At 51.6% G+C, this 22,874-nt stretch overlaps 2 protein-coding genes across 2 annotated transcripts; one reads left to right on the top strand and one right to left on the bottom strand.

Annotated features, from left to right (window-relative positions):
• Positions 1 to 872: 872 nt before the first annotated feature.
• On the bottom strand, positions 873 to 3,186 carry LOC133044258 (cystatin-9-like). The gene is made up of 3 exons (XM_061125663.1): positions 2,941 to 3,186; positions 1,665 to 1,778; positions 873 to 965 (listed from the first exon to the last, which is right to left on the bottom strand). The coding sequence occupies exons 1-3, from the start codon at positions 3,184 to 3,186 to the stop codon at positions 873 to 875; spliced, it is 453 nt and encodes a 150-aa protein (XP_060981646.1).
• A 4,354-nt stretch (positions 3,187 to 7,540) lies between these two features.
• Positions 7,541 to 9,965, top strand: LOC133044257 (cystatin-9-like). Its single transcript, XM_061125662.1, has 3 exons — positions 7,541 to 7,790; positions 8,992 to 9,116; positions 9,873 to 9,965. Exons 1-3 carry the CDS (start codon positions 7,541 to 7,543, stop codon positions 9,963 to 9,965), a joined length of 468 nt encoding a protein of 155 aa, XP_060981645.1.
• The last annotated feature ends 12,909 nt before the right edge of the window (positions 9,966 to 22,874 follow it).

Raw genomic sequence — 22,874 nt, 5'->3', positions numbered from 1 at the left:
GGACCCATGCCCAGGGAGGCCAGGTGGGAGCCGGAGACGGGAAGGATGAAGCCTAGGTGCTTGGGGGCAGTAGCCATGATGGGCCAGCAGTGAGATGCAGGAGGGCTCAGCCCTGGGCCCTGCTCCTGCTTCTCCCCTGAGAGACGGGCCTGCTCAGTCCTGTTCTGGGAGACTCTCCCAGGGTCTCCTCAGCATCAGCAGCCATTCTCAGTTCTGAGTGTCCCAGGGGCCCTGTTTGTAGAGGAAATGCAGCCTGCTGCTCCAAAGGTCCAGAGACGCTGGGCAGCTGCAGGTTTCTAAGAGGCTCCAGGAGGCATTGCAGCTTGTGGTGGGTGGGCCCATCTGAGTGGAGGCTGGAGCCCCTCCTATATTCCCCCCTCCCGTAGCTTCCCAGATCAGTGGATGTGTGTGAGCAAGCCACTGGGCATATGCTGAGGGGCCCAAGACCCTGTCTGGTCCACCCTGCACTGAGCGTTGCCTGTCCAGCCATGCCAATGTCCCTCTAAGGATCACGCTCATCCCATGAGACCGAGGCACAGCTCAGAGGCACCTGCGCTCCTAGGTTGTGCCACCAGCAGCTGGCTCACGTGTCTGAAGGGAAGACATGCAGCTCCCGGGCCCAGCAGGCTGCCCTGCTGGGAGGACGGCCCCAGCTACCCAGGCCCCACCCTCTGGAACCAGGCTGCACAAGGCTGCTTGCAATGCTGATGTTTAATGACCAATTCTACGGGGTGACATGGACAGGGAGGCGTGTTCACGTGGCCCGTGTGTGACCCCGAGACAACTGCTCATCCAGAGAACAGAGCCAGAGCCACTCGGACACTGAAGGGACACGACAGGGTGGCAGGGTGCCCCCAGGCTGGGGTGTGGCCTCACTCAGCGGAGCCCCCCAAGCAGGTGTCATTCAGGAGTTGGAACCTGGTCGCCCAGGGTTCAGAGTCGACCGTGAAGAAGCAGGTGATGGTCTGTGGGAACAAGCGCAGTGACAGACTAGGCGGAAGGGACTTGTGAAGCTGGGGTCTCCAGCTCTAAAGCTGGCATCCAGCACACCCGACCTTCTTGGGTGGGCAGGTCACCCTGCCCTGCCAGGCCTGTGATCTCCAGGGACTCCTCCCCCTGACACCAGGATGTCTCATATGACCCATGCCCCCAGTGTCCCAGCAGGGCCTCTGACCTGTCCCAGTCTTATCCGGGGGTGGGGCTCACCCCCTTGTCACCTGGATCAGGAGCAGCAGGGTAGGGCCTGGGAGGGAGGGCAGGGGGTCTCAGCTTCCATCCGTCCAGCTCTGGGCAGGGGCAGGAGGACCACTCGGCCACAGAGATCCTGCCCCTCCCCCCCACACTCCTTCTCTGGAAGGCGGGGCAGGGCCGTGGGTGACGACCAGGGAGGGGAAATCTCACCTTCCACCCAGGGGCCCGGACCACGTGGTCAAGAACAGTCTAACCCTAGGGGGACCTGGGAAGCAGCAGCCGAAATGGGATCAGTGAGCAGACAGGCCAGGGGTGAACAAGTGACCAGTGACCCCTGGGCTGGCCTGCCTGCTCCATCCTGCAGACGACCCCTCGGTGTCCTTTGGAATGGCGTCGTCATCACTCCCCACACCGCCCGCCCTGATGCAGTGTCCATGGCCCTGTAACCTGAGGGTGGCTGGTGTGTGTCTTACATTGTTCACATCTGGAGTTGCTTGAAAAGGACAGTTGTCGATGTCTTCATCAAATTTCCCGCACCTGGTTCGGGCGAACTGCAGCTCCATGGAGAACACCAGGCCTATTTCTCTCTGTTCAGACAGTGAAGTGGATACTTTCTCCTCCCATACACACATGTCCACACACACATCCATACTCACACATCCACACATACACACAGTCACACATACAGACACACACTCACACACACACATGCACATATCAACACACACAGACACGAGGACGCAAGCACACAGCATGTTCACAGGACTGGGACAATGACTACAAGAACCACCCTCCCTCTCACGAAGTGCATTGTCTTCTTCTCCACTGCCTGGACTTCAGGCCTCGCAGGGTCCCCCCATTCTAGCCCAGCCTTTATTCCCAACACCCATAGTCAGTCTTGCACTCCAGGCCGGAGACTGCAGGCAAAGGCCCAGCTGGGGGCAGCCGGGCAGCCGGGCCAGGCGGGACCCGCTCCTGTCCCTGGATGGAAGCTGGAGTCGTGTGGAGAGCCCTCTGCCTTCCTTCTGTCACTCCATCCAGAGGTGCAGGGGGGTGTTGCCCCAGCGTGTCCCCCACCTCCAGGCACTCACACATAGCACAGGGACACATCCACATAAGGCCACACACAGGACCGGAAGTGCTCCTTCTGCAGAATGCTCTCAGCATTTCTGTCTGCAGTGCATGTGAAAATTGCACCCCTGGTCGTGTTCTGCAGATTTCATTGCCATGAGAACATTTTAGGATTCAGAACGTGGTCTGGGAAGAGTGTAAATCATGCTCGATCCATGGAGGAGAAGGAGCCCGGAGCACATGGGGTCAGAGCAGAGGCCCTGAACGCCCAGAGGCTCCTCAGGATGAAGGGCCTCCAGCTGCTTTCCCTTTTCCCTCTCTCTCTGGTTTTCCTAAATGAGCCTCGTTTAATGTTATTTCCATGAAATCGATTCTAAGTCTCTAATCCGGGGTTTTCTGTCTGGCTCTTTTTTGTTTTTAAATAAATAGTTTCATCCCCTCATAGTTCATATTTTGCTTATTCATAAAACAAGGTGAAAAATGACAAAACTGAAAACACACCTCCCAGAGTTAAAAAAATTCCCATTTTTTTTCCAATAAAAACTGAAACTAACCCAATAGGCTGTATTTCCCTCTATTTTATGGTTGTCAAATGATGATCGAGATCCCTTGATGACACACCCTCCCAACCCTAGTAACAGCCTGTGAAGCCAGCAGTGGGGAAAATATGGTACTTACCAATTCCTGCCACGACCTCAGTACACGCACCACTTTGTAAGCATTCCTGTCCAGGCTCCTCAGGTTGTACATGTGTAAGACATACTCCACAACGGCAGGAAAGTAAAGCTCCAAGGTATTTCTGTTTTCACTATTCTCACTCACTTGGGGACGCCAGCCATAAGTCACCAGGAGCTGTGGACCTAAGAGAAGCAAGAGCAGGGCCCAGGGCTGAGCCCTCCTGCACCTCTGCTGCCGGCCCTTCATGGCTGCTGCCCCCAAGCACCTAGGCTTCATCCTTCCCGTCTCCGGCTCCCACCTGGCCTCCCTGGGCATGGGTCCAGTCTATCTGCTCCAGGACATACTCCTCCCCTGGTCCACCCCTCTGGTGTGACAGCCTGTCCCTTCCCTCTCGTGACCCTGCCTCCTCCATCCCTAGCTGATAACATTGCCTCCTCTCTAGGAGAGAGAGCAAGACCCAGGCAGGGTGGGTTGGGAAGGAGCAACCGTGGAGGAAGCCCAGCCACACGCCCCCCTCAGCATCTCAGGGGGATCAGAGACTTATGGAGTGCCCCAGACTTGGATGATGAATCAAGGGCACAGTTGCAAGGAGTGTGAGTGGAAGGAGGTCCCGGGACACAGCAGTTGGTGAGGGTCAGAGAGACAAGGAGGGACAGGACCAAAGAGGATGAGTGGCCCAAAGTCAGCTCTGTGGGTGAGAGAAGGCGGCTGCCCAGAGGTGAAGTGTCTTCCCTCCAAGAAAGCAGCAGAGAGCTGAGGTCTTTCAGGTGCAGATGTGCCCCCATCCCTGTGGCCTCCAGCGCCCTTCAGTTTTGGAACATGGGCTCCCAGGCCCGTGGGTGGGTGCCGGGGTGAGGTGGGGGCAGGGTTTGCAGGTCCGGGGCCCAGGAACTTCCCGCAGAATCCCTGAGTCTCCCTTGGCAGGACCCCTCAGCTCCTGGGTTCTCAGCCTGGGGCCTGGCCGGCTAATGGATACGCCCCCTCTGAGGTGTCCTAGGCAGGCTGGCCACGACACTCAGTGGGCCCTCGCTGTCCTCTTTGTCACTGTCCCCTTTGTCGGGGATGCTGTCACCAGAGAAGGGGGAGGGGTGAAGGGGAAGCAGAGAGCAGGGAAGCCCATGTGCTCAGGGGCTGAGCTGTGTCCTGGGGGACTCTGGCGCCCTCTGGGGGCCTCGTGGCCACAGCTCAGGGACACACAATTCCCTGTGAGCAGGGAGGGCCGGTTTCACAGAAGAGACCCTCACTGCCTCCAGCTGGGGCACAAAGGAGCCCTGGGACCACGACACAGCGCGCTCTTTCCAGACAAGACTTCGGCCCTGTGCCTCTGCAACATTTAGGCTCCGTCCATAGCCACTTGGGAACTTCAGAGGGGTCCAGCACCCATGGAGGCCTGTGGATGCCCCGGACCCTGGGCCTTGTCCATCCCCAGGATCCTGACCCTGCAGGTCTGGGCAGGCCTGGAGAAGGTGCATCTTAGCCAGCTCCCAGGGGACGGTGCTGACCTGACTGGGTAGCCCAGTTCAAAGTGCCCTGGGAGTGGTTGGGGCAGAGTCACATTGAACAGTCAGGCACTTGTGTGGGCTGGGGGCTGCAGGCTTGAGACTTGTTTCTGGGGGCCACACTGATCAGGGAGGGGTCAAACTACCATTCCTGGGGACAGAGAAAAAAGTGGGTTTCCAGAAGCCCGGCCTCCATGAGTAGGTGGTGCCTGGGTGGGGAGAAGAGGGGCTTTGATCCTGCCAGCCTGTCCTCTTCTTGCTCCTGGCAGGGACAGTCTCAGGGCTGGTGTCTTCCTAATACTCAAAACTCCTTTTCATATTTAGTTAATGCCTAAGAATTGAAATTTTTCTAATTACAGCTATTACAAGGAATTTTAGGGTGAAAATTTTTTCTATACATTTTTTATTGAATTATAGTTGATTTAATATTAGTGGTGGGACAGGACTGAGCAACTAACACACACACACACAGAGGTGTATATACATTGTTGCTATTGTTGTTCATTCACTAAGTCATGTCCAACTCTGCAACCCCATGGAGTTCAGCCAGCCAGGCTTACCTGTTCTTCACATTTGTTCAAACTCATGTCCAGTGAGTCGGAGATGCCATTCAATCATTTTATCCTCTGTCACCCCCTTCTCATCCTGCCCTCAATCTTCCCCAGCATCAGGGTCTTTTCCAATGAGTCGGATCTTTGTATCAGGTGGCCAAAGTATTGGAGCTTCAGCTTCAGCATCAGTCCTTCCAATGAATACTCAGGGTTGATTTCCTTTAGGATTGGTTGGTTTGATCTCCTTACTGTCCAAGGGACTCTCAAGATTCTTCTCCAGCACCACAGTTTGAAAGCATCAATTCTTCGGTGCTCAGCCTTCTTTATGATCCAACTCTCACATCCACACATGACTACTGAAAAAACCATAGCTTTGTCAATATGGAACATTTGCATCAGCAAAGCGATGTCTCTGCTTCTTAGTATGCTGTCTGGATTTGTCAAAGCTCTCCTTCCAAGAAGCAAGCATCTTTTAATTTCATGGTTGCAGTCATTGTCTGCAGTGATTTTGGAGCCCATGGAAATAAAATCTGACACTGTTTCCACTTTTTACCCATCTATTTGCCAGAAAGTAATGGCACCAGATGCCATGATCTTAGTTTTTAGAATGTTGGATTTTAAGCCAGCTTTTCCATTCCATTCTTTCACCCTCATCAAGAGTACTCCACTCAAAGTTATTACAAGAAAATGAATTTATCTCCCTGTGTTATACAATAAATCTTTGTTGCTTATCTATTGTATACTGTGTACTTCATCTGTCTTAATCCCTTACCTCTAATTTGCCCCTCCTCCTTCTCTGTACTGGTAACCACTAGTTTCTTCCTGTATCAGTGAATCTGTTTCTGTTTTTCATACAGATTTGTTTGAATTAATATTGGGGTTTCCACATGTAGGTTGACACAGAGCATGTTTCTTTCCCTCTGACTTATGTCTCTCAGCATAATATTCTCTATGTCCATCGACATTGCTGCATTAGAAGAATTGGGTCCTTTTTTAAGGCTGAGTAGTGTTCCATGTGTATTCATACCGCATTATCTTTTTCCTTTGAAGCGTTAGAGCTCGTGATGGGTGAGGTCTCTTTTGCCCATCCCAAGGCTCAGTTGCTATGGCAGCCACAGCACTCCATCCTGTCATGAGCTGGACCAGTGCTGTGGACTTTCTTCAAGGTGCCATTTGACTAGTGATGGAAGTGGGGAAACTGATCCACAGGAAGAGGTTTCTATGGATTTCTACACTTAGTGGGGACAAGTCTGCCTGCTGTGTCCTAACGTAGCAGCAACCTGGCTTGGCTACCCCCATGGTTCTGAGGTCCAGAAGGGACGATGGCAGCAGCTCCAGCATGGGGGGAGTCCACTCCGTGTAGGGCAGGGGGCGGTCCATCTTGTACCCAGGGAGTGAGGGGAGGGCATTGGGGTGACCCAGGTGGACAGGCTGGGGGAGGAGGAATCTGTCCTTCACTTTCATCCGTGGCTCCCGGCAACCCCCTGCCTGAGTCCTGTGCCCCACCCTCTCTTGTTGGCCTTCTCCCCGGCCGACACTCAGGGATCCTTGATAACTATGGGGCTGAAATCACTCCTTGGGTCTGCACGTGGCTGTCCTGATGAGCCCATGGGAGTGTCACGGGCTCATGTGCCCATGGACGTGCCAGCTTCACACCCCTCCTTACCCCTTTGTCGGAGCTCAGTCACTGGTAGCACTCGTACCTGGCTGTGTTCATGATAAAATGACCAGGCACTGATGATGTGGTGTCTTTTGGATCCCCTAGCTCCCTCTTCTGTCACTGACTCCCCTGGCATTCGATTTCCAGTCCAATGCCCAGTTTTGCCAACCCCCCCGACCTCCCCTTCAAGGCTGCTACCATGGGTGCCCTTCCCTGGCCCGTGGTCGACAGCCGCTGTCATCACCTCCTTCCTTCCTCGTGTCTCTGTCACGAGGCCAGTCTGGCAGCAGGGGAGGAGCACCAAGGAAGTAGAAGCCCAAGGAAGCCTGTTCCCTACAGAGCCAAAGCCCTCACATTCCAGGCCAGTGATTCTCAGGCAGGCCTTTTAGAATCCTTCCCAGCTATTGCAGACCACCTTCTGTCACCCACAGAGCTGACTCCAGGCCACTCATCCTCTTTGGCTCTGTCTGTCCTGGTCTCTCCAACCCTCACCTGCTGCTGTGTCCCAGGACTGCCTTCCACTCACACCCCTTGCAATTGTGCCCTTGATTCAGCATCCAAGTCTAGGGTACCCCATAAGCCTCTGACCCCCCTGAGATGCTAAGGTGGGCATGTGACTGGAGTTCAGCAGCAGTGGACCGTCCTCGATGGTTGGTCCTTCCCAACCCACCCTGCCTGGGTCTCGCTCTCTCTCCTGGACGGGAGGCAATGTTATCAGCTTGGGATGGAGGAGGCAGGGTCACGAGAGGGAAGGGACAGGCTGTCAGACCGGAGGGGCAGACCAGGGGAGGAGTATGTCCTGGAGCAGATAGACTGGACCCATGCCCAGGAAGGCCGGGTGGGAGCCGGAGACTGGAAGGGTGAAGCCTGGGTGCCTGGGGGCAGCAGCCATGACGGACTGGCAGCGGAGGTGCAGGTGGGCTCAGCCCTGGACCCTGCTCTTGCTTCTCTTAGGTCCCTGGCTCCTGGTGAGTCACAGCTGGGGTCCCGCAGAGAAAGAGGGAGATGATGACCAGAGATTCTTGAAGAACTACCCCCCTGCCACCGTGGAGTATGCCTTGCACATGTACAACCGGACGAGCCAGGGCAGGAGGGCCTACAAAGAGGTGCGTGTACTGTGGTCGTGGAAGGATCCTGTAGGTACCCTCCCCTGCTGGTGCACACCTGCTGTTAATGAGGGTCTGGCATGGGTAGGGGGTGCTTAACAAGGGGTCTCGATCATCATTTGAAGCCCGTAAAATAGAGGGAAATACAACCTGTTGGGTTAGTTTCAGTTTTTAGAAAAGAAATAACTTGCGAATGTTTTAAATCTCCATTAGTCTACCCACATGTAAAATGTATTTTCAGTTTTCATTATATTTGAGGTTGTTTAAGGAAGAATGACCAAAATATAGACTGTAAGGGGATAAAGCTACTTACCTTTTTGGTTTTTTTTTTTTTTAAGAGGCAGACAGAAAATATTGGACTAAAGAGATTCAGAAAAGATTTCAAGGAAGTAACATTAAAAGAGGTTAATTTACAAAACAGAGAGAGAGAGGCAGAGACGTACAAACAGCAGGAGGGGGAAAGCGCCTGGAGGGTCAGGAGCCACAGCCCCTGGTTCTGAGGGGCCTCGAGGAGCTCACGGCCTCTCCTTGGAGTCCACGTGCTGTGGGCTCCTGGGCCTCCATCTACATGGATCCAGTGTGATTTTTTTAAATTAATATATTTATTTTAATTGGAGGATAGTTGCTTTATAATATTGTGATGGTCTTTATCATATATCCACATGAATTGGCCACAGGTATACATGTATTCCCCTCATTTTGAACCCCACTCCCACCTCCCTCCCCATCCTTCTCTCTGGGTGGTCCCAGAGCCCCAGCTTTGGGTGCCCTGCTGCACGCAGCGAACATGCCCTGGTCATCTAATTTACATAAGATGAGTGTGTTTCAGTGATCCAGTGTGATTTATACTCATCCCAGATGGTATTCTTCATCCTAAAACGTTCTCCTAGCAATGGAATCTGTACAGAATGTAACCAGGGGTGTGTGATTTTCACATGGGCTGCAGACAGAAAAGCCGAGAACATTCTGCAGAAGGAGCACTCCCGGTCCTGTGTGTGCCTGAGTGTGCATGTGTGTGTGAGAACGTACAGCAGCTCCATGCGGCTCCTTCCTCGCTGTAGGACGGGTGAAAGTAGTGACAACAGGGTGCAAAAGGGAATATCCATTTCTCAGCCCAGATTTATCCAGAAAATCGGCAGTCAAGCCCCTCCTGCCAAGACCCCTGTCCTGCCCACACAGCTTGGATCTACCTGTCAGGTACATAAGGAGGGGGAGGAGGGCTATGTCCACTTCAGTGTCTGTCCAAACCCAGGTGGACGTCGGCCTGGTGTTCTCCATGGAGCTGCAGTTCGCCCGAACCAGGTGCGGGAAATTTCACATCGACAACTGTCTTTTTCAAGCAACTCCAGACGTGAACAATGTAAGACACACACCAGCCACCCTCGGGTTACAGGGCAATGGACACTACATCAGGGCGGGCAGTGTGGGGAGTGATGACGACGCCATTCCAAAGGACACCGAGGGGTGATCTGCAGGACAGAGGCCAGCCAGGCAGGCCAGCCCATGGGTCACTGGTCACTCGTTCGCCCCTGGCCTGTCTGCTCACTGATCCCATTTCAGCTGCTGCATCCCAGGTCCCCCTAGGGTTAGATTGTTCCTGACCACGTGGTCCAGGCCCCTGGGTGGAAGGCGAGATGTCCCCTCCCTGGTCATCACCCACCACCCTGCCCCGCCTTCCAGAGGAGTGGGGGGGGGGGAGGGGCAGCATCTCTGTGGCCGAGTGGTCCTCCTGCCCCTGCCCAGAGCTGGACGGATGGAAGTTGAGCCCCCCTGCCCTGCTGCTACTGCTTCAGGTGACAAGGCAGGGTGAGCTTCGTCCCCTGGACAAGCCCGGGTCAGGTCAGAGGACCCAGAGGGACACTGGGGGCATGGATCGTGTGGGACATCCTGGTGTCAGGGGGAGGAGTCCCTGGAGATCACAGGCCTTGCAGGGCAGAGTGACCCGGTGCCTCTGGGGTCAGCAGAGGGTCCCAGGTCAGGAACATCTAGGATGAGCTTGGGGCTGTTCCTGGGGGCCACTCCGGGTAGGTAGGTAGGGTGGGTGTGGCTTTAGAGCTGGAGACACCAGCTTCCTGAGGCTGCCCCCGGACACTCTGTCCCTCTGCTGTTCCCACAGACTGACGCCTGCTACTTTACAATCACCACTGACCCATGGAGAACAAAGTTTAAACTCCTGAACGACACCTGCTTGGAGGACTCCACCGAGTGAGGCCACACCCCAGCCTGGGGGCACCCCACCACCCTGTCGTGTCCCCTCAGTGTCCGAGCAGCTCTGCTTCTGTTCTCTGGATGAGCACCTGTCTGTCACACCCAGGCCATGTGGACACGCTTCCCTGTCCATGTCACCCCGTAGAACTGGTCATTAAACATCAGCATTGCAAGCAGCCTTGTGCAGCCTGGTTCCAGTGGGTGGGGGCTGGGCAGCTGGGGCTGTCCTCCCAGCAGGGTAGCCGGCTGGGCCCGGGGGGTGGGTCTCTCCCCTTCACACACTTGAGCAACCACAGGTGGAACAACCCACACAGGTGCATCTGGGCTGTGTCTCTGGCTTCAGCATCCCTGCCCCAGGGCAGCCCTTTAGAGGCAGGTCTGCTGGAGAAGCCCATGATTGCCTTGGGACTCTAGGTAGCAGTCGTATGGTCCTTCTCCCTCCTTCCCCTCCTCCCTGTGTGGCCTAAGCGAGCGTGCATGCTCAGTCACTTCAGTTGTGTCTAACTCTTTGTGACCCAATGGACTGTAGCCCACCAGGCTCCTCGGTCCTTGGGATTCTCCAGGTAAGAATCCTGGAGTGGGTTGCCATGCCCTCCTTCAGGGGATCTTCCTGACCCAGGGGTCGAACCCGTGTCACCCATGGCTCCTGGCATGGCAGACGGATTCTTTCCCGCTGAGGCCCAGGGGAAGCCCGGTGTTGCCTGCAATCACCTCTCAGATCAGTACCTGCTCCCGTGTGTGCGGCAGGCTTTCCTGGGGGAGGGGGCCAGTCTTGTGGTGTGAGGACTCTCCAGCATGTGAGTGTCCTCCACCCAGGGCTGGCTGGCTTCCCAGGCCCGGGACTCGGGCAGGGCTGAGGGGAGCCCAGCCGCAGACATCCTCACTGTTGGCAGGCACCGTTCAGTGTGGGCACAGCTGTGTGCCTGTCCCCCTGCCACCTGGTCACAGACCCTGCTGGTTCTTTTCCATGACCCTCCCCAACCCCTCCTTCTGCTCCCTCCAAGGCCTTTCCTCACTCCTGGCTCTTCCATCAAAGGAAGCTTTCAAGGTCCTTTAGGCACTGTGATCCCCATCATGTTTCCAAGGGATCGACCCCACTGTTCCCCCCAAGCAGCTCCTGGGAAGGGTCTCCCTGGGGTCGCCCCAAAGTGGGGAAGCCGCTGGCCCTTCATGAGCTCACCCCTTTCCTGGGGCAGTGGCAGGGCTACCAAGAGGCGTACTTGTTGCCTAAAGCTCCAGGAGCGAGCAACGAGAATGAAAACACAACACGAAATCTGGTGCAATATCAGGGGACCTGCTGCCTCTATTGGACTGAGGTGCAGAGTCCACTCAGAGTCCAGCTTTTATTCCTGATTGCAGACTTTATCTATCTTTCCTAAGACATGGCACTGACATAGTCCAGAGCTCCTTGTTTTTACCCCGGGCTGTTCCCTTCTGGGAAATTCTTGGGAGCAATTAGCAAGCATGTAGGCAGTGTTCATGCCGGACGCTGACCCAGTGTTCTAAGGTCCATGCTTTCATGATCCCAGTCATACTCCCTTCTGGGTCTGGCCTTGGGGTCTGTAACAAGGCTATTATTCTAAGAAAAACATGAAAAAGAATCATCAACACAGTTTCTTGACATATGCTATTTTTCCACGTGCTATTTCTATGAAATTTCTCAAGGCTGTGAAAGTACATTATTAGAAATTCCCACTATAGGTACTGAGGGCCTCGGTGTTTCCGCCTGGATGACGCTGCTGCGGTCAGCCCACAGGAGTGGAGCTGTGTCAGTGGTCCTGCCTCTGCAGGGGGCTGCAGGGCATGGCTTTGTCTTGCCCCACTGGCCCCACTTGTCCGGAAGGGAGGACCCCTGGGGGTGCTTGGCTTCGTGAGCCCAGGTGTGGATGGAGGGACCCGTCGTGGAGGGAGGAGCTCCCGCCCTGGCCCTGTGCACCTCACCTGGGATGGCACATCCTGGCCCCTTCCTCTTTCCGGAATCTGTGTGCTGAGGAATCATGGGATTGGGTTTCTGGCCCAGCTGTCCCTCCCTGGGCAACCCCCCCATACCCCCAGTTGAGGTGAGGTGGCTGGGCCCCAAGCCTCATCCACAGCTCAGGCAGGCACACCCTCTCCTGAAACAAGACAATAGAGTGGTCTCTGCCTTCCCAGCTGCTAACCTGCTGGCCCCAGGCACCATCACCAAGGCTTACGGCTGGGCCCTGAGTGGGCCATGAAAGAAAATACAGCATCAATGGCAAATGCGCTACCTCTAGATCCTGTGCTTTGCTCTGTGGCCACTTTCTCAATTGCCAGGAAACATTTTGACACTTTCCTCAGCTTTCCCAGGGGTCAGGGTCCAGGCAGAGACCTTGCTGTTGTTCAGTCGCTCAGTGTCATGTCCGAATCTTTGTGACCCCATGGACTGCAGCACGCCACGCTTCCCTGGCCTGCCTCCTGGAGTTTGCTCAAACTCGTGTGCACTGAGTCGGTGATGCCATCCAACCATCTCATCCTCTATTGCCCACTTCTCTTCCTGCCCTCAATCTTTCCCAGTATCAGGGTCTTTTCCAATGAGTCAGCTCTCCGCATCAGGTGGCCAAAATATTGGAGTGTCAGCTTCAGCACCAGTCCTTCCAATGAACATTCAGGGTTGAATAAATAAGGATTGAACAAAAAGGAACAAGTAAGTGGAGACCTTATCTCTGCAGATTCCCTGGACCTCACCCATAGAAACAGAGGTGGGGGCGGGGCTGTCAAGTGGTGGGGGGACCAGCTGTGGGGTCTTCTTGGCCTCAGTCTGCTCCCCAGGCTATACCTCCCCTCCTGGTCCCCAGACCCCCAGGGGCCTAGAGTCACCCTGGGATTTGGACTCTGGGTTCCTCTTGCTGTAGTCAGCCCTGGGAAGCAACATGTTCTGCTGGGAAATGCATTTGAATCTTACTTTTTTCCCCCCAAATCCTTGATGACATATGCTGACAAGCAGTGAAATGGGTATGAGAGATGAAGAGGGATAAACTAGGTATGAATGAGTCACGAAGCTGAACCGTCCAGCATGGAAACACAGTCAATAGTGTTGTCAATACCTTTGGAGGATAACAGATGGTAACTAGAGTTATGGTGGGCATCACTTTGTAACGTAGAGAAATATTGCATCAGTGTAAGTTCTACACTTGGAACTAACAGTGTTGTACGTCAGTTATACTGTAATTTACTAAAAGAAAGAACTGAGGTGTTTCTCTCCCAAGTCCTGCAGTGGCTGCAGGCTCCTCTCAGGAGGTTCAGATCCCCCGCCGGCCAGTCTGCCCCACACAGGTGCCCACTGCAGGTTCTGCAGGAGGAGAAGTCTCAGGAGATTCACCCGGCAGTCAGGTAGGTACCCACCTGCTCCTGTGTGCTTGCTCACACTTACCTGGCTGGCTCTGACCTGCCCTCCAGGGCTGCCATGTCCACCACTATGTTCTGGAAAGTGCTTCTTTTTCGTTTGTTAATTCACTTCACCATCTCAGCCCAGCCCTATGCACAGATACACAGACAGACAGACAGACAGACAGACAGACACACACACACACACACACACACGGCGGGAGCCTCCCCTGATTGGCATCTCCCAGTCGTCACACCTCGCAGCCCTCTCTCCCACACTGAACTGAAGTTAATCAACAACCCGGAGAGGTGATGGTGTGTTACCTTTGACGCTGGACCACCGAGAGCACCATGGCTTCCAACCCGGACTTTCGGACACTCTGTCTGGGGGAAGCCATCCGCCTCACCCAGTACACAGCGGCTGTGCAGACAGACCCTCACAGAGGACAGCAGAGACCACCTGCTCACAGCCAACACCAGCCAGTAGCCACAAGGGCAAGCCGCCTGAGGAGTGGGCTCCCCGGAGCCAGGCTCACCTTCAGACCAGGGCAGTGCCATGACAGCCTGGGAGTGACCTCAGGAGAGGTGACACCAACCAAACCACCCCAGACCCCTGACCCGCAGACACCATAGAGAAATAGATAAATTACTTGAAGCACCAAGGGTAGGGTGATCAGTCACAAGGCATTAGATCATACCTCCCACTCTGTGCGAGCACACACACGAGTACACACACACATGCACAAGCCCAGATGCAGCTTTCTCTTCCTGCACCATCACTCTCACATTTTCCTGCCTCAATTCAAAACCGAAAGTAAAACACAAGTCTACCAATCACCCAACGACCTCCCAGGTTGGATTGGGAGGGGTTAAAACTGTGTCTGAAGCCATGATGCTGTGCTTTCTGGAGCCCTGGGAGGGAGCTTTCCATGGAAATCCATGGACAGACATTTTCAGTGCATCCTCAGGGCCTTGCGGAAACTCCCCACCTGAAGCAGTGGAGGAATGGGGCTTCCTGTTAGTTCCACACAAAGAGCTGTCAGTGGAAAGTAGTTTGTGCCCAGAGCTTGGTGAAATATGGTAACAGGTTCACATTCTCTTCCATTCATTGGGAGCAGACTGTCCCCGCTGGTAAATGCACTGACCAAGAAGAAGATGCTACCCTACCAGCACCGCATCCATAGCCTTCGCGCCTGGAGAATGCACAAAAAGCAAGCAGGCTACAAAAGGGAAGTCGAGAGGTCAGATGTGCTATTTAAGTGTTTTACAAGTATCTTCACTTCTTGAAATGCACACGAGAGTTGCAGAGTGGCTAGCTGACCATTAGATAGGACTGCATTCTTTCTTCAGCATCTTGAGTTCAAATTTCCAGGGTTTGGATGCCACAATAAAGGTACAATAAAACATCTGGAAGAGATAAAAAGAATAATAACTCATAAGCAAGAAATTCCAAAAAAAAAGAAAACCAGAAGCTCCTATTTCCAGGTGTCAAGATTTGGCTTAAGGAGGGGCCAGTCAAGCTCCTGCAGGCCCCCGAACAGTTGACCTGATGGCGAAGGAGACAGCTTCGCAACTGAGTGCCACTTCAGTTCATGTCCCTGTGATATGAGGTCATCACAGTCAGGGCTCCATTTGCTCCAGGAGAGCAAGCGTTGGAGCCCAGGATGAATTAGTCTTGAAAAAGTCTCCTGTCCAGCTCTGGACTTCTCCTGCCACTGCCCCACGTAGACTTCCTGCAGCCCCTGGAGACCCCATGCTGCATGGAGGGCCCAGTGGGTCCTTCCCAGGGGAGGCAGAACCACAAGAATAGTCGGGGTCCTACAGGTTTTGGAAAGGGGAACAGAATCTGGCCAGGTCCCACCAGGAAAAGCTTGCAGCTGGGGAGCTGGAAGGAGACACAGGGCCTGCAGAAGAAGCAGTGCTCCCAGCTTCTGACCTGGGTGAGATCACCCTGTCCCTCTTCTCGCCTAAAATCTTTATTCAATCAGAATAAAAATATAAAGTGAGAAAACCTCCATTATATCAATGTGGCACTCAGTAGAACTGAAGTTGTGTAAGATACAAAGACTAAGGGATCAGGTTGAGGGGGACAAAGGACCAAGCAACCAGGAACCCAAACTGGCCATGGAGGAACTGAGTCCAGACTGGTGGGGCGTCCAGGTTGCAGGGGATCAGAATGAGTTGAGCTGGTTCCTGGCAGTGTTGGGGAACATATTAGTTGTTCTAGTTGTTCAGTCTCTAATTTGTGCCTGACTCTTTGTGACCCCATGGACTGCAGCATCCCAGGCTTCCCTGTCCTTCACTATCTCCCAGAGCTTGCTCAGACTCATGTCTATTGAGTTGGTGATGCCATCCAATCATCTCATCCTCTGTCATCCCCTTCTCTTCCCGCCTTCAATCTTTCCCAGTGTCAGGGTCTTTTCCAATAAATCGGCTCTTCACTTCAGGCAGTCAAAGTATTGGATCTTCAGCTTCAGCATCAGTCCTTCCAATGAATAGTCAGAATTGATTTCCTTTAGGATGGACTGGTTGGATTTCCTTGTAGTCCAAGGGACTCTCAAGAGTCTTCTCCAGCACCACAGTTTGAAAGAATCAGTTTTTTCGGACTTCTTTATGATCCAACTCTCAAATCGGCACATGACTACTGGAAAAACCATAGCTTTGACTTTATGGACCTCTGCTTTTTAATACACTAAGTTTGTCATCGCTTTTCTCCCAAGAAGAAAGCATCTTTTAATTTCATGGCTGCAGTCTCTGTCTGCAGTGATACTGCCCTCTAATAACTATACAGTTTCAGAAATTCTTATATTTTATTATTAAGTAAAAAATCTAAATGATGGAACAATGTGCAGTGCAATTCCCTACTACACAAAAACACAAATATAAAATATAGAAAAAACTAGGATATATAAAAATAAGTTGACAGCAGTAAACTTTCCATAAGGGTAGTTATAGCTGATTTTGTTTTTTTCTTCTGTAGTTGATTTTCAGCTACTTAGTACTTTGGAAAATTTTCAAATTTCCTATCTTCCGTGAACCAGGCCTATAACTATTTAAAATACCAGGTTTTAAAACTTTTCCCCAAGGAGATCAGATAGTTACCCTTTCTTCCTTTCTAAGACTCAATAAAGAAAACAGGTAAGCTCAAAACCTATAGGAGATCTGAAATGGGGAATCTATAAGAGTTGCATGAGCCTTGTAAGGGCAGAGATGGGAAAGACTACCTGGAGGCTAATGAGTGATTTCAAGCAAGATAATTCAAGGTTGCTGAAGGCTGTCTTAGCACCTACCTTCTGCATTTGGGGATCCTCTTGTATTAAACAGTTATCAGTTATCCCTGAAATTTTCTTGCACATTGTCCGCTCAATTTTGACTTCAAGAAGGTAATCCAAACTATCCGTGACCTGTCCGTGAATCATTTCAAGTTAGAGATCATCAAAGAATATGTGGTATCAGTTGTCATTTCTGACAAACAAACATGTCATTGACTGCTTAGGGCAAAGGACGTCTCCCCGCCTCCCTCCCTCCTAGAGTTTGTTCTGACAGAGTTTTGGGGCAACGCAGAAGTGGTCCTTACCTTGTTCTCTCTGTCTCCCTGTTTCTTGATCTTTTTCATTATGATATTTAATTTTAAAGCAATGACAGCTCTCACCGAGATAAATCAAGAAAGCTATTTCCTAAAGGCCATTTTCCTGGGAAAACTAATGGTTTGTTCACTGGAGCTTGGGAAAGAATCAGCATTTTCAGTGAAATCCACTTAGAATATATTGCTTCCCTTTGGCAGTTTTAGTTATCTACACCTTATTCCATGTCACACACCCTCCCAAATCCCTGACTTTCCAGGCATCTCCCCTCACCCCTCCCCACCCTGTCCAGAGCCCACCACAGCCCTGTACTCACGGAGGCCTCATGAAGAAACCCACATGAGCAATGGTAAATGTCCACTCTCATGATTGCAGAATGAAAAGATGCTCGACCTTACTATGCATTAGAGAAATGCAAATCAAAACTACAATGAAGTGGCACCTCACACAGGTCAAGACAGCCATCATCAAAAAATCTACAAACAATAGATGCTAGAAAGGGTGTGGCGAAAAAGGAACCCCTCTACACTATTGGTGAGAATGTAAGTTGGTACAACCACTATGGAGTAGTATGGAGATTCCTTTAAAACACTAAGCATAGAGTTCCCATATGATCCAGCAATGCTACTCCTGGCCATATACCCTGAGAAAACCATCATTCAAAAAGACACATGTACCCCAATGTTCCACTGCAGCACTATTTACAATAGCCAGGACATAGAAACAACCTGAACAGGAAAACAAAGTTTATAAGACATTAGGGAGAGAATATTTAAAGAGAATGACCAGGTTAGTTAGATTCTGTACCTGAGCGCAGAATAAGAGATAATTCAGAAAATAGAGTAAACATTTTGGAAGTTCTGGAAAAGTTGCCTGGGCATTGAACAAAATGGCTGTAAGCAGAAATCTAAGTATGGTTTCATGAGTATAAAACATACTTTAAAATTTTCAGCTATGCACTAAGTGTCTGAAAGGACACTTGCAGGGGTGCCCACCAGGATTGATGTCTGTGGGGGATGTAAAGAAATCAGTGGTCACTTTCATTTTTTTTACCTCAACTACTTCCAAATGTACCCCAAGCACATTTTTCAGGACTGGATATCAAGTTTTCCAGTGCTGTTGGCATTTGGGGCTGTTGGCATTTGAATTTCTTGGCTGTGGGGGCCGTGCTATGCCTGAGGCGTGATGACCCACATTCCTGGACTCTATTCCTCAAATCTCAGTAGCAGCCCTTTCAGTTGTGATGACCAGAAACATCTCAGGCCATGACCAAAAATGCCCTGAAGAGCAAAATCTATGCCCAGTTGAGAATGAGTGCTTTGTATTTAGTAAATTTCCAAGTGAAATTTGCCAAAAAAACAGACTGCCCTAAATCATCCTCAACAACCACTGACCGACCCCCGGCCCCACCTTCGCCCCTGATTGCCCAGGAAAGGGAGGCAGATGGGGGTCCAGCTGTGGATTCAGCCCCTCACTCCTGCCATGGCCAGGCCTCTCTGATTCCGCTGGCCTCCTGTGACACCGTGCCCTCCTGGCTGGCTGCACCATTGTATCTTTGGCCCAGCTGGCATCATTCAGAAGCAGTAGCATTGGTGGATTAAGAGTAGACAGCCTGGTTTTAAATCTTGGCTCTTCTCTTAGTAGCTGTGTGACCCTGGGCAGGTTTCTAAACTTCTCTGTGCCTGTTTCCTCCTCTGTGAACTGGAGCTGGTAACTACATGCTTTTTCTTTAAGGGCCAGAGAGGAAATATTCCAGGCTTTGCAGCACAGACACAGCCCAGACGGCATTCAAAAAGTGTGCCTGGCAGTGTCCTAATAAGATTGTATTTATGGACATAAGTTTCAGTGTAATATAATTTTCATATATCACAAAATAGTCTCCTTTGGTTTCTTATATTCATTCATATCTCATGGGATGTACTAAGAAGGGCCATGGGCCAGATTAGGCTGCAGGCTGTGAGTGACAACTGCTGATAAATATCTTTGTAGTTTTAACTTAAGTCATTCAGTAGAATAGAGCAGTTTTCCATCTATAGGGCCTGTGGGCATTTTATTAAGTTTTATCTGAATTGTCACCCAGTATTTTTCTGTTCACTTTTGTTTGGGGATGGTGTATTCTTCCTTACCCCTTTCTTCAATATATTTTCAAGCGAATTTAAAACACCTCTCTCTTAGCCTCTCTTTTAACCTGTTTCCACTCTTTCTTTTGTATCCTTACCTGAATTCTAGAGCTGACAGTGAACTAAGAAATGAAATGGACACTCATGAAAAGAACCAGCGAACAGTAGGAAATGATATGTAAGTCTTGAGATATGTGGGTCTTTAGTTTATTTTATTATTAAATGGTGGTTTAGTCACTAAGTTGTGTCTGACTCTTTGCCACCCTATGGACTGTAGTCCACCAGGCTCTTCTGTCCATGGCGATTCTCCAGACAAGAATAATGGAGTGGGTTGCCATGCCCTCCTCCAGGCTATCTTCCCGACCTAGGGATCCAACCCTGGCCTCTTGCATTGCAGGTGGATTCTTTACTGACTGAACTACCAGAGAAGCCCAAGAGATTAAATATCAGCCTATAAAGCAGAGCCATCTATTTCTGTTTATATAAACAGAGAGCACAGATTAAGAAAAATGGACTAGTCCCAGAAAAGGCAGGAACTTCATTAAGAACAGCTATTAAATCTGAGCCCCCAAGGGATGTGGGGTTTTAATTCAGCCACCCATTTGGGAATGGACATCCTGGCCCCGGTGATGCTTCCTAAAAACAGAGCACACAACTGGGGCCACAGAGAGAACCAGAGGGAGCCCAGGGCCCACAGGCTGTGCAGACGGGCAAGGTGCCAGGTGTCCCACCTCTTAGGGGTCAGGACACTGAGTGAAACTTCTGCCTGCATAAGGAAACAGGAAAGGGAGGCAGGTTGGCGGTGGCTTGAGGTGGGCAGTACAGTTTGGGGGAAGATGGGGTGAGTGGAGGAGAGGTGTGGGTCAGGCCAGCATCGTTCACAACACATCACCTTCTGCCCCCGCCACGACTGCTTCCTGCACCCCAACAACCCCACCTTGGGCTCCTGCATAGACAGCAGGACAATACTCTTTCTCAGGAAACGCAGTGCTGGCTCCTCTAAGACGCAGTCCATATTCCAATTCCTCCAGCTGCCCTAAGAGCATCCTTTATGGCATTATTTTATTGTTTGTTTCTTTATTTAGCTGCACCAGGTCTTGGTTGTGGCATGTGAAATCTAGTACCCTGACCAGGATATGAACCCAGGTTCCCTGCAGTGGGAGTATGGAGTCTTAGCCACTGGACCATCAGGGAAGTCCTTGGTATTATTTTAAATCCAACAGACAACACAGAAACACATCTTGCCTTTATCATCATGCTTCCTAAGTTTCCTTTCAAGAGAATCATTTCTTGCTTTACCCCATCTTTCACAGCACTGATATTTAAATTTTTATCAATTTTTTAATTGGAGTATAATTGCTTTGCAATGTTGTGTTAGGTTCTGCTGCACACCAACATGCACAACAGCATGAATTGGCTATATGTATACATGTATCCCCTCCCTCTAGGACCTCTCTCTGACGCCCCCACCCCACCCCTCTAGGTCATCACAGAGCACCCAGCTGAGCTGCCTGTGCTATACACACCTTCCCGCTAGCCATCTATGTTACACATGGCAGTGCGTATATATCAGTGCTACTCTCCCAATTTGTCCCACCCTCTCCTTCCCTCTCTCTCTCCACAAGTACATTCTCAACATCTGTGTCTCTATTCCTGCCCTGCAAATAGGTTCATCGGTATTATTTTCCTTGAAATCTACAGCACTGATATTTTGAAGTGGTCTTAGAGTATGCCCCGTAATATGCTTGTGTGCGTGCTCAGCCAGTTCAGTTGTGTCCAACTCTTTGTGACCCCGTGGACTGTAGCCCGCCAGGCTCCTCTGTCCATGGGATTCTCCAGGCAAGAATACTGGAGTGGGTTGGCATCTTCCCAACCCAGGGATTAAACCCACATCTCTTATGTCTCCTGCATCAGCAGAGGGGTTCTTTACCATGAACACCACCTGGGAAGCAGTGCCCCATAACATGGACTTGTCTAATTGTCCCTCACAATCACCCTCACACATTTGGGGCAGGAACACGGTATATGAGTGATGCCATGTCCTTGTAGTGATGTCACATCGGAGGCACGTAGTGTCAGTTTGTCCAGCATGTTCTGGTTGTGATTAATTAACAAGCAATCCCTGTAGCTATGGCCCCTTCCCCTTACTTCTCTCCATCTTGGGTGGCAGATTCATTGCTGATCTTTGCCTGAGTTTGTTACTACCTTGGTGGTTGCAAAAGGTGATTTTCTAGTTTCATATTCTTTCGCATTTCTAAGTAAGCATTTTTCTGTAAAGAGGAATCTTCCCTTCTGCCCTGATTCCTATTTACAATGAAGCTGACTGTGGAGTTTGTTTACTTGTTCACTGCGTAATAACGCATCCTTGTCAACATTCAGGTGGATGATATCTGCTCACACTGTCCCAAATGTGGCCCCTTTAAGAGCCCCTTTGCACTCTTACCTGTGTTTTCTGATGTGACGATAATTTGAATGGATATATTATATTTTACCCCAGAATTATAAAAGAGAAAACTTACTTAACTTTCTTCCCCAAACCCCTAGATTAAAGTTTATAAATTTTGGCTCCAGGTATCTCTCAGCTGCTCTCAGCTGACAACGGCCCTCCCAGAAAGGTGGGCGTGGGGACAAAGGATGAGAAGCAAGAGCGACCAACCTGCTCCTGGGACCTCAGAATGTTTGTCACCTTGTAGACATACGTGTCCCTGCTGGCCTCGTTGTACTCCTTCATGGCGAACCACAGTGCCTGCTGCACATACACATAGGATGCTGGGATGTCTTGGAATTCCCTCGTCACCTTCGAACCCCAGGCTTGGACACCTCTGGACGCGAGGGCCGCCATGGTCATCCAGAGCAGCAGGCCAGGGCAGATCCTGGCCATGACTCCTCAACCGGGGGTTCAGGCCGAGTCCCTCCTGTTCTGCTGAGGTTTAGCGGGCCCAGCTGCCTCCACAATGGCCCCTCCCAGCACTGCTGCAGGTGGAAAGTGAACAACTGTTAACATCATCTGCCCAAAAATAAGCTGCCTGCGAGACTGTGTAATTCAGTCCATTTGCCCACCTCGGATGCTTCCTTTTTGGAAGGACACACACCTCCGTGTACACACACACACACACACACACACACACACACACACACACACACACACACACACACACACACCTGATCTTCCTGATGGCTGCCTAGGACCTGTTTGTGCTGGGACCTGTCTGCTGAGTGGGGGTGAGTCTCGCCAGCCAGTGGAAGGCCCCGCACATGCTGTGTCCCCATCTCTCTGAGCCCCGTGGAGATGCCCTTTACACTCAGGAGGCAAAAGTCCCAGGACTGAGCATCTGCTTTAGCCCAGGGCTGTCCGGCTCAGTCTCAACCACATGTACGAGGGATGGCCCGCCACTTGTGAAGAGCCTTTGTTTTAGAGGAAGCCCTCCAGCCGACGAGGACCCCCAGGATGTAGCTCTCGAGGCTGAGGCAGTGGTTTGGGTGTTGGCGGCTGACCAGGAGCTAGCAGCCTGAGCCAAAGCAGGATCCATGGGGTGCGTTTGCCCAGAGAAGTAAGGACAGAGTGTCCGGGCTGAACAGAGGATGCGGTGTCTAAACCAAGAGACTCCTGGGGCCTAGATATAGACACCCAGCACCAAACACTCCCAGGGTCTTAATTCGGCTGCCCCATCTGAGGTCGCCATGTGCCCTCTGCCAGGAATCACCAACCAAACCTGTGCCTCCCAGAGACTGACCTGTGGGGAGGCTGACGTACATGGACCCCGGGTTCTCCTGCCTATCCTCCCGGCCGGTGGTAACCTATCCCTTCCCGCCCTGCCTCTGCTCCACGGCAGCTTCAATGTGACACACGAGGGGCAGGAG

Source organism: Dama dama, chromosome 23 (assembly GCF_033118175.1).
Source record: "Dama dama isolate Ldn47 chromosome 23, ASM3311817v1, whole genome shotgun sequence".
NCBI lineage: Eukaryota > Metazoa > Chordata > Mammalia > Artiodactyla > Cervidae > Dama > Dama dama.
The sequence above is the reverse complement of the archived record's forward strand: the minus strand, read 5'-3'. Positions and strand labels throughout refer to the sequence as shown.

Excerpts from the sequence above, each read along its gene's own strand:
- LOC133044258 (XM_061125663.1), bottom strand. The coding sequence starts at position 3,186 with ATGAAGGGCCGGCAGCAGAGGTGCAGGAGGGCTCAGCCCTGGGCCCTG. Across the intron at positions 1,779-2,940 it reads TGAGGTCGTGGCAGGAATTG|AGAGAAATAGGCCTGGTGTT; the intron begins GTAAGTACCATA and ends CTGTCTGAACAG. Across the intron at positions 966-1,664 it reads CAACTCCAGATGTGAACAAT|ACCATCACCTGCTTCTTCAC; the intron begins GTAAGACACACA and ends TTGTTCCCACAG.
- LOC133044257 (XM_061125662.1), top strand. The coding sequence starts at position 7,541 with ATGACGGACTGGCAGCGGAGGTGCAGGTGGGCTCAGCCCTGGACCCTG. Across the intron at positions 7,791-8,991 it reads GTCGTGGAAGGATCCTGTAG|TGTCTGTCCAAACCCAGGTG; the intron begins GTACCCTCCCCT and ends TGTCCACTTCAG. Across the intron at positions 9,117-9,872 it reads CAACTCCAGACGTGAACAAT|ACTGACGCCTGCTACTTTAC; the intron begins GTAAGACACACA and ends CTGTTCCCACAG.